At 39.1% G+C, this 11,636-nt stretch overlaps 1 protein-coding gene across 1 annotated transcript; it reads left to right on the top strand.

The window, feature by feature from the left end:
* The first annotated feature begins 9,183 nt into the window (after positions 1 to 9,183).
* Positions 9,184 to 10,840, top strand: LOC146701659 (uncharacterized). Its single transcript, XM_085467950.1, has 2 exons — positions 9,184 to 9,339; positions 9,587 to 10,840. Exon 2 carries the CDS (start codon positions 9,837 to 9,839, stop codon positions 10,803 to 10,805), a length of 969 nt encoding a protein of 322 aa, XP_085324076.1. The 5' UTR covers positions 9,184 to 9,339; positions 9,587 to 9,836; the 3' UTR covers positions 10,806 to 10,840.
* The last annotated feature ends 796 nt before the right edge of the window (positions 10,841 to 11,636 follow it).

Here is an 11,636-nt window from a genome sequence, read left to right as displayed (position 1 = left end):
CACTACCTTATAAACACACACAAACAAACCCTCCAATCTTCTCATCTTAATTTCACAGGCCTTCCAAGCAAACAGTTTCCAAATTCCCATTGTTTTTTTTTTCATTCCCTCCTGATGAAGACTCCATTACATTAAATCAAAGTTTTCCAGGCTGAGGAAACAGCTAGCTTAAGTAAGGGTGTCTCCTGATCCTCTCCCAATTCTCATTGTCAGCTCCCATCAGCATCACGAGCTTGTTGCACTTGCATTCACCTCCACAGTCCTAGCTGCTGCTGATTAGTTCTCTGATTTCCCTCTCCTTCCCAAAGGAAGGCACAAGTGCGGATGTCTACCCACTGTTTGCTGTGCTAGCACAACAACTGCAGCTGCAGATAGGTTATTGATATAGCTCTGCCAATGACAAGACCACATTAGCTGAGCACTGAAAGCTCACATTTCATCTTCTGTCGGGGCTTTTTGCGGTTATATGAAGATATTTTACAAAATGGCAAAAAGGTTGAGTGTGCAGCTTTCTGTTCCTACCTTCCTTACATTAAATGTTGATTTCATGTTTGACATTGAAAGGCTATATCTAGCAGTAGATTACGACTAGCAGACTCTCACCTTCATCTTGCTCATGTGTTTTAATGCTTTCACTTCAGCAGTTTTCCATCATCCACCCACTGTTATTAAGTTAATAACTTTTTACTTATTTCCAGTTTTCCAGTACTGTGCAAAAGTGTTGACTCATTCCTTATTTATATACACTTTGCTAGAGAAATGGGAAATAGGTGCAGCGATTTATGACCAACTTTAATATTTAGAAGCTTTCTTTTATTTTTTATTACTCTTAAACTTGAGGTTAGTTCTTTAATTAGTTTCCAGAAATTCTTCTTCAGTTTCTAGAAGGGCGAAGCTCTTTTGGATGTTGGCTGCTTTTTGTTCTCTGTAAAGAAAAAAAGGGAAATTGTTCTTATATAAAGCTTTCCTACTCTACCTGAGAACTCAAAGCACTTCATACAACTTGCCTAATTCACCCAGTGCTTGTATGAACACTCATTCATACAGGCACATTGTGCTTTCCGTCTAACATTCACGCATATTCTCTAATGGATCGATGGAACTTGGGATTAGTATCTTGCCCAAGGATATTTGGCATGTAGATCGAACTACCAACCTTCCAGTTAGAAGATAGCCTGCTCTACCTCCTGAGCTCTATCAAAATGATCCAACACTGCTTCAATAATGTATGTTTTTCTATCCAGGCATGCTTTTACTGTGTTTTTCGCATCATATTCTTTCTGAAAACTGAATATGTTGCCAATCAGATGGTTTCCAGATTGTGTTGCATGTATTGTAAAAATCTGATGGTATGTTTTTTTTCTAGTTCATCAAGTTTGAGAAGATCTTCAACACCACTGACTGAAATGCAGCCCAAAACCATGATAGAGCCTTTACTATGACTCATTGTTGCACCTCTCTCTTCACCTTGTCCATACATATCACTGATACCAAAATCCAAAATTTTAAAATTTAGATTTATCTCTCCAGTTCTTGTGCAGTTTGTCAGACCTGTTTCCTTTACTGAAGAATGAGTTCTTGACAGCTGCCCTTCCACTGAGACCATTTCTGAAGAGGCTTCGTTGAACAACAAATTGACTTTGAAATTAACTTTCAGGTCGGGTTCAAGGTCTTCTGTGTGTTTTGTTTGTTTTGTTTTGTTTCCTTATGTTTTAAGTATGTGTCTTTAAGGTCCTGTTATTCTGCTGCAAATAGTTTTTAGGCTTCCACTTCCTATTTTCTCCCCCACTTGTCCAGTTTTTTAAGGACACGCTACACAGCATGCCAAGATATGCAAGTCTTTGGCTAAACGCTCTTTAGGAGAAATACAATTTTTAATGCCTGTCATAATGTGTTATATTTCTAGATTCAACTAAACTCAGGGGTGACACAATGTTAAAGTAATTGTGCATGTTGCCTTGTCTCGTATTATGTTATATAGGCTGTCTACATCTACATATAGGCATCTACTTTGGTGATCCTGCCTTTATTACAAAATCTTTATTCAACACAAGCGGTTCTCTCATTTGATCAATAAATATAACCCCCATTTTCCCAATATGTGATGCTAGTAACTGGAAAATTGTACTATTTGACTGCTTGTAGCTCACTGCCGCTTACACTTAGAAATCATCTGAATGGTTCCCGTTCGGTCCTGCTACATTAAGCAATGCATGACTGTCATGACTTTGACTTGTTACTGAATAAATCTAACTAGTTTGCAAGCTAGCAATAATTCCATCAATCCAGTGTCAGACTAATGAACCAGTAGTATCATTTCAGTGTGTGGAGTTGAAAAGCAGGTTTGAAAGAGTAGGGCTCCTTATATTTCGTGCATTTATTTGCAAGATTCTGCTGATAAATATTAATTAACACAGCAATCAGTGACACAGAAGAAACCGGAAAGACTGCAAAAGCATAAGATACATGTTGATGAGATGAAGGGGAAAAAAAGAGAGTGATGAAGGTGGCAAAGGGAGCGTGGTTACTGCCCACTGTGCCTGAGACTGTATCTGCATTATATCCGTCTGTTGTCAAAATCAAGTAATGGAGGCCTAATTACCACAGAGATTAATGCATATGTTTCTTGGTTATTACAGTGAAATATATAGCCTCAATTTAACAACAAAAAGGAATGTTATCACTTTAATTTCTTGTATTAATGCATAAATATGTGTTGTTTTGGTACTGTTAGACACATTTTTATAATTCAGATCTAAAATGATGCGAACAAAAGGATTGAATTAAACTGGTTTATATAATCACACAAAAAATGATTTTTGACACACATTTGCAGGAGAGACACACGTGGAGTCACACAGAAATGGACAGGCAATAAATACAGAAGGAAAAAGAACATGAATGGTAGAGGAGGACAGAGAGAGAAATGAACAGAAAGAATGTGATTCTGAAGGCAGAGAGACAAAAGGAGAGGAGAGAGAGGAGGCAACGGAAAGCAGAGAGACTGAAAAGCAGGCTGAGAGAAAAGGCACTGGACTCTTAAAATGCAGATATGTAGGGAAAAGAAGTAAAACAATATTTATATAAATTTTGGAGCAATTTTGAAGGAAAAGAATGGTTAAGAGTGAATCATTGGGAGAATGAATGACAGCTCGCTAGCCGTTAGCTAACACCCAGTGGATATAAATGGTCACCCAATGGGTGATATGCTCATCAGTGTGCACAAAGGTACTGTATGTACTTAGGCCTCAAGAGCCCTTCTGGTGCTGGCAGACACATAGAAACCTCCTGGCAGGGTGCGCTTTGTCAGTGTGCTTTACCTCCACTGCTATATCTCCATCCTAGGACAGCATTGCAGTGATTTAGTATTGTTAAATAGCTATTTTTGATTCTTAACAGTTATTATAAGCTTTAAAGATTGGAAAATAAATTAGCTTTTGTTTTATTAAACATGTAAAGCTTGTTAACTCATTCACTGCCATTGACGTCTATAGCCGTCAATTGCAGTGCATGAGTCAATGGGTTTAACTCATTCACTGCCAATGGCTGGCAGTGAATGAGTTAATTAGCATAAAAAGGGTAAAAGTAAAATCTTCCAAAAATAGAATGAAAGCTTTCAATTTACCAGTTGTCAATACAAGCAGCTGATATGAGCTTCCTCTGTATGGCGGCTGGCTCAGCCTTAGAGATAGGGTGAGGAGCTCAGACATCCAGAGGGATGGATGTCTGAGGTGGTTTGGGCACCTAATTACAATGTGTGTTAGGTGCAGATGTTGGAGGTTTCCGAGTATGCCGAAAGGGGATGGGATCCTGGGGTACACCGAAAACTTGCTGGAGAGATTATACATCTTATCTAGCCTGAGAATGCTTCAGGGTCCCCAGGAGGAACTGAAAAGGGTTACTATATAGAAGGACATCTAGAATATTCCGATTAGTTTGCTACTACCTCAACCTGACTTCAGAAAAATGGAAATTGAATGAATACATGAATGGATAAAATTACAATACATGTCAAAAATCTGGAATGTTGTAGAACTACTGAATTACAATATGGTTAGTTATGCAAGTTTAGTTTTATAACTGAAATTGAATTTGCACGTAACATTTCAAACATAAAATTATTAAAATGGTTAATTTCAGAAAAATCTAAGCATAGACATACTGTAAGGCTTATTTGGTAAAAATAAGTACGCCTAGTTTACAGAACCTCAAAATACATTAAACAATGAGTCACAGAGCAAACATTTATTGGAATGAGGTAACCTTGTCAGTATTTTGTGAAATGAAAACTGAAAATAGGTAAAATATCTGATACATATCTGTGAAAAACATCAAGCAGAAAATATTCTTTTTACATGCCGAGAACAATAATAATTCGTCCTTATTCCACTTGAAAAATGTATTCATCTTGGCATCATACTGCAGTGTTGATCAAGTAAATGCTGTTTCTTTTTCCTTTTTTTTACATGTAAAGGATATATTTTATTGTAGTATGTCTTCTTAGTCTTATCCTTACAATGTCATCTAATTGAAATTGTTCATTTTTACTAGCTGGCTACTTATTTAAAATATGTATAGTCTGGGTCCAGTGTTTATTACTATAAGTGAGATCCAGTGTTGTGAGTAAGTCATTCATGTTGTTGTCTAGAAAATGTAAACAGAAACATTCATTTTTGATAATTTCTTATCACGTCATGAATTATTATGACAGCTTATGCATAACATTTTACCTAACCTCCATAAACTTTGCTAAAATTTGCCTGAAGTGCACACCCCAGGATGCTCAAGTAAAGTACTGTTTTTTTTTTTTCAATTTAGACCATTTAGTTACGTTTGCAAGCATTCATAAAATATTTTTCTGTAGACGGTACTGTGCGTAAATACGTTTTATTATGGTATGACATTTCAAAAGAAAGGAGATAAGTATTATACGGTCACTTTTTCTCCCGTTTAGGATTCTGATTCTTGTTAGGTGCAGCGGGTGTCTCTATTTCCCCTGCAGGGGTGTAATAATCTGACAAAACTGTTGCTTCGTTAGAAAGAAAAGCAGTAAATTAATGATGCAATGTATTTGATAGAGCTCCATCATTTTCAGAAGCTGATTGGGGTTGCAGGTTATTATATTGTGAATGTCAGATCCATTCTCTCTGATTAGAAACCATGGAGCATGTAAACACAATACCTTGTACCATCATTTGATTTAGTACACACAGTACAGTTGTTCCTCCCTGGCATTGTTATGCCATCAGTTTTCCTTTCAAGAAAATGAATACTCAAGGAATTTGCAATAGTTAAACAGCACTGGTCAGTACTGGTTATGTCATGTTTCATTCATCAAGGTTAGCATCAAATACCTGATGGATTGATCCTCCCCACTGATTTTAGCACTGCATCTTGAAACTATACAGTACAAATATAGAACTTCCCCTTCATTTTCAGGACTTGTGCTGCATGGGGGGATGGTCTGGATCCTGTTCTAATGTCACTTTTCATTATGCCACCAAGCTTCAGCATGAAAACTCCCTCTAACTAAATACAAGAGAATCAAAAGGATTCTGAGTGCTAGTTTTTGCGTGACACTTAAAAAAATACACAAAAAACACGTGTCTGCTAATCTACATTAGAATTTTCTGAAAAGGTGAGTTCGATAGATTCTGATCTCAACTTTTTGAATTGCTGTTGCTATTTTTGACATTGTGTAGTTAGAACGCCTTGCTATGAAGGGCATCTCTAAAGAAATGATGTTCATGTTTTTTTCTGGCATTGCAAGTGGTGGAGCAGCAGCTGTGATGGACTGATAGAGTTAAACAACCACACTCCTGAGTGGGAAAAAAAATATCAACCCTAACTCAACTGTCATTCACTGCATGATTCACAAGTTAGAACTTGTTGTCCATGATGTTGTAAAACAGAGCCCAGTCATTTTCACACATTCACAAACTCTCCAAACCTTCAGTAAATGAACAGGGTCACTGAATTCTCTGTCAGGAGATTCACAGATGTGGGTAAAAAAAGGCTGATGAGTTGTAGGAAAGCAGGAAAAAACATCATCTTATGAAATAACTGTAGTGGAATATGTATTTATTCTTTTCTTTTGTTTTCGTTGTTTCATTTTTGACAATATTTCATGTTTAAATGGAACCTCTGTAATAGCACAGTAGGGGGATTTAATTCTGCCATATTAAAATAATATTTAACAATTTATGTTGTCACATCTGAATTAGATTTGATCTTGAAAATACTGATCATATATTCTAAGGAGATTGGAAAGAAAAGTGTCTGGACTTCTCTAAGTTTCCTTGAAGAGCAATTGGTGGAGAGCCCCAGATTTAAGACCTATGGGAGTGTCCCCCAAGAGGGTCATGGACCCTCCTGTTGATCTTCTACCTAATCACACGAGCCACGGTGTGAAAACGGGTGTGGGTCACAATCAGCCAACGCTTCGGGTAAACCCACTGTGAAACCTAGCCCCACCCTATCATGCGATTTCCTGAGCTCAGAAGGCTCAGGATGTGAGTGGGCGTTAAGGCATCTGTGAAGGGATCTCAAAAGTGGATTATAGATGGCAGACAGTTGGTGTTGTAAGCCACCGCCTCTGTTCAAAGATGGTCGCTCACAGTGGACATAGATGGCTTCATTCACTCCTCTTTCAAACCATCTGTCTTCTCTGTCCCTATCTTTGTCCTTATGGAGGACCCCTCCCCAGACCTTTCCCCACAGCAGTTCTTTTTTTCTGGGAAGAGGTACAGCCTCCACAAGACTTCATTGATAGTTTCTCTGTGCATATAACACCACAGACCACATAAAAGACAGTATAGCCTGCATTAGATTATAGATGAGATTACAGCAAATCTACCAATCTGCTGTCCTGACAGAGGTGTGAATAGACAAACCTCTATTATGATCTAATTAACTACTGCTAAAGAATGATTTTAATTAACAAAGTGTTTTACTTTTAGAAGAAACTTCCTTCAGTGGTAGGCACAAATCCTCTCTAATGTACGGTGACATTTGTGTGGAGTGATGTCATGTGTAGGAAGAAGTGCTGGATGATGGTTTCACAAGAAAAGCCCTGAGGATGCTCCTGTCCTAGCCAAAGTGATGACACTTCACTCAGTCTGTGAACACTTACTTATGGGAGTGCTCAGCAGGCGATACATCTGCTTTTATTGACTAAATTGGCACTATCATAAAAATTTCACAGTCCACTTCCCCTTGTGGGCTTTTACCAGATTTTGTAGCACAGTCTTCTGGGGACTTTCATTCATTTATGGATAAATAATAATGCTTGGACTCATTTTAATAAATTAAAATTTGCATAACTGTATTTTCTTGTTGTGTATTTCTGAAAACTAAGTAAAAATAATCAATAAAAGGTTACAGATGACAATGTAATGAAAGACACTAAACAGTCAGTGTTTTTTTGTCAGCTAAGCTCAACAATATTCTTCTGTGCAATAAAGGAAGTCTGACATTTGTCACTTACAGTAAATAAAATAAAAGGTCAGCCAAGAAGTCAAAGTATATTTGAAAAGTAATTTGTTCTGATAACTTACTAACTGTAGCAACAGCTAAATCGTTACAACTAGAGAATATAGCAAAGACATTTAATGAACCATTCATAGTTTTGAATATTTTTATTTTGTTAACATAAGTCAAAGCATTATTGCTCCAGTCTTCCTATTCTACATGTTAATGTATGAGATAAACAAATACAAATAAGAATCTTTTTTTTCCAATATAAGTGGCATTTAAATTTTTCTTCTTTTGTACAAAACATTTCTGGTTATTTCTCTTTAGATGCTATTAGGTATAATATTTTCATAGTTTGGCAGTGGCATTGTAGAACCAAGGAGAACAAATATCTAAGACTGTATATCTTGATGATGATATTTATATGATGTGTTGGATGAGACCATTGTGGGTTTAATGAATATAAGGTTTGATGCAGGTTTCTGCTGCAGAGGCAGTGGTATAGAGGTTTGATGTCACACCCACATGGCTCAATGGTTGTCTGCCATACTGAATGTGATACAGCCATACCTAGGGCTGCTAGGGAATAGTGGGTTCAGCTTGACTCCACAAGTTGGTGGCGAGTGGTTCCCGGTGGTTGCTGTTGATCAAATCTAGAGAAAATGCTAAACTGAAAACCTGCTTATGATTGCTGTTTCATCACTATCTGATTCCCATATAATTTGTGTTGTGGCAGCTGCCTGCTTGTTTTCAAACTCTTTCTAATGAATAAAAATAAAACCGCTACAACACTTGAAAAGCAACATTTACACCTCAGCACAGCAAACACATTTCAAGACAACTTGAAACTTACTGTGAACTCAAACAGTCTTTGTTTTTGGTTTGTGTTGCACTTTACAATATTGTTTGGCAAGTAGAAAGTGGAGCGCTTGTAGAGTCATTGTTTTCCATGCAAATTATGGGCAGTCTAAGTAATCTACTGGCGACACCAGCAAATATTAGGTTTTTGCCGACCAGTAAGGAAATAAGTAATTTTACTTAGTCAGTGGCTGTTCCCAGGGGATTACAAACTAGTCTCTAGGCCTCTGTGACTGGTGCTTTAGCAATCAGCTTCCGAGTGACTGCTATCAACCTCTAGCAAAAAATCATTAACTGGTTGGGGTGAGTTTTTGGTCTCGAATTAATATAATGTGTTTAGCGGTCACTTGTGTGCAAAACCGCAATATCTGAGTCTCTCTGGTGTTTTAGGTGTATTTTCTTTTACATGTTGTCTTTCTTCAAAAAATGTTTTTTAGCAAGGCAATCTTTCAATTAGGTTTGATCATTAAAACCACAAATCAGTAATCCATATATGTTTTATGCTACACAAGTTGGTGTTTGCTGACCACCCAGGATAATCACCTGAGTTAACTCTCTGGGATTTTATCTATCTTGCCTTAAATGAGTTAAAGATGTCGTGACATACCAAAGTAGATACAGCGTACTCATAGATGCATATGGTACAACTGCACTTTCATATACTGCAGAAAATCCTGCAGGACTGCCCAAGGAGGTCACCTATAACCGAAGATATAGGTTATAGGTAAACTAACAAATTGTACAGTTCAGCAAAGTTGCCATCGCATTAAACAATGTAAAGCTAAACTATGTCATTTGCATTGAAGTGATATGGCTTTGTTATGGCATGCATAGGTTCTTTCTCTTCAGCACCCTCTGCTGGTCATAGTGGAAATACTCACCAGCTTTTATTTTGGTGGGGTTTTTCTGTGTTCCTGTGGGTAGAGGAAACAGGAAGCTGGTCGCTTGTTAGCCTGCAGAATATGTTGTTGCTCTTTAAAACGTTTCTGCCTTGGAGAGTTATTGCTTGTGAGTATTAATGTACAACATGTTTACAAGTTTATTTGGTGCATTTCTATTACATAGATTTGTTTAGAAACCAGTTATTTCATGTGCTATGTTTATCTTTGAGGAAGCTAAACTCGCTAAGTTGTATTGTGATCAATACTGAGTCGCTGTTGATTACACATACTATATAACAGTATAGTTCATATCCTAGAAGTGTGTGTAAAGAGGAAAAGACATCTTGTGACATTTACTTTGTGTTTGTTTTTAGTTTTACGGGAAGAAAAGGATGTCAATCATTGAACTACTGACGAAGTAAAAAGCCTTAAACTTACTTCCGCCTCCAATGTTCATTGAAACCGTTAGCTGTCTGTCAAGTTGGGCAAAGGGACGCACAATAAGGACAGAACAGTAAAAAAGCAGCTTCTCAGCGGGCAGAGATAATCAAAGACAGCAACTTCGTCTGCCAGCACGTCTCATCTCTACTACTGCTTACGCTTGCCACACAGCAGCATTGTGGGATGGAGGACACACAAGCCACAAAAGAAATAACGCAGCTGTCGGCTCTAGAGACCAGGTCAGTGGCCTCTATAGCATCGAGTGGATCATCAGCCAGTCGAGCCGCTGCTGCAGCTCGTGCTAAACTGGAGGCAGCTCGCGCACGAGCCGATTATGCCAAAATAGAGTCAGAAATGATGATTGAAAAGGCTCGCATAGAAGCCAAATTGAACACTTTACAGTATGAAAAGGAGGTAGCAGCAGCTATGGCTGAAGCCAGCATCCTTGAGGTTGCAGCAGAGGAGTCTGTCAAAACTGAAAGGAAACCAGCCTTTGAAGAGACTGCTGAAAGGACACGGCAGTATGTGGAGCAGCATCTACAGCCAACCAAGAGTGCTAAACCAGAGGAAGAGCATAGAGAGTCAACTGTTCATGAGCTGAAGCCCACGATTCAACCCAGGCAAAGCTTTGGTACTCCATATGTTGAATCTCACTTGTTCAAAATGAGAAACAAAGCCATTCCAACATCAGGGCTATCTCAGGAACCAAAGTCTGGTATTTATCTCCACTCAACACCGCACCCACCAGAGAGCACAAGGGAAAGGTCGCCTGATCAAGTCACACCTCAACTCCTACCAGATGGCGGTGCTCAGGTGGGTGATATAGCAAGGTACTTGGCACGGAGGGATCTTATTAATGCTGGTCTCACAAAGTTTGATGACTGCCCTGAAAATTACTGGGCGTGGAAATCCTCCTTTCTGAATGCAATCAGTGGACTAAAACTCAGCCCCAGTGAAGAGTTGGACCTCCTTATTAAGTGGCTAGGGCACGACTCAGCACGGCATGTGAAAAGAATAAAGACGGTGCATGTCTGTCGTCCTGAAGTTGGACTGGACAAAGCCTGGGAGCGCTTGGAGGAATGTTTTGGCTCTCCAGAGATAATTGGAAAAAACACTGTTCGACAGGCTTACAAACTTCCCAAAGGTCAGTAGCAAAGATCCTGTTAAGCTGAGAGAGCTTAGTGACCTGCTGCAGGAGGTTGAGGCAGCAAAATCAGAGGGTTATCTCCCAGGGCTAAGCTATCTTGACACTGCACGTGGTGTCGCTCCAATTGTGGACAAGTTACCACACAATATCCAGGAAAAGTGGCTCTCTCAGGGTTTTAGGTATAAAGTTGACCATAGTGTCATTTTTCCGCCATTTTCCTTTCTCTGTGACTTTGTCTGCAGAGAGGCACAAGCCCGCAATGATCCAGGCTTCAGGCTCTTAGCATCTACAACAGACCACTTTAGATCAGATACTACAGTGAGGAAGACCTATAAGGGTTTGGTCTCTGCTCACAAGACGGAAATATCACAGGGGAAAGCTGGCCAAGACAGCGTGAGAGAGCAAACCTGTGATGTGGAAAGGCAGTGCCCTATTCATAAAAAGCCACATCCCCTCAAGCGCTGCAGAGGGTTTCGCAATAAACCCATTGAGGAGCGTAAGACCTTCCTCAAGGACAATGGTATCTGTTTTAGATGCTGTTCTTCCACTAGTCACATGGCCAAGAACTGTAGCACAACAATCAAGTGTACAGAATGTGAAAACAGGAATCATATCTCTGCCCTTCATCCAGGACCACCTCCTGCAACTCTCTTTGGTCATGGCGGGGAGGGCACAGAAGAGACAACTCAGCCTGCTATAACATCGACTTGTACCGAAGTATGTGGAGAAGCTCAGAGAGGAAGATCCTGTTCTAAGATCTGCTTGGTAAAGGTTTTCCCAAAAGCGCAGCCAGAGCGAGTGACAAAGGCTTATGTCGTGCTTGATGATCAGAGTAA

Source organism: Copadichromis virginalis, linkage group LG9, assembly GCF_057382275.1.
Source record: "Copadichromis virginalis isolate Kocher_CV1m ecotype Utaka linkage group LG9, C_Virginalis_male_GT1.1, whole genome shotgun sequence".
NCBI lineage: Eukaryota > Metazoa > Chordata > Actinopteri > Cichliformes > Cichlidae > Copadichromis > Copadichromis virginalis.
The sequence above is the reverse complement of the archived record's forward strand: the minus strand, read 5'-3'. Positions and strand labels throughout refer to the sequence as shown.

What these genes read in the sequence shown, in the direction of transcription:
- LOC146701659 (XM_085467950.1), top strand. Translation starts at nt 9,837, where the DNA reads ATGGAGGACACACAAGCCACAAAAGAAATAACGCAGCTGTCGGCTCTA.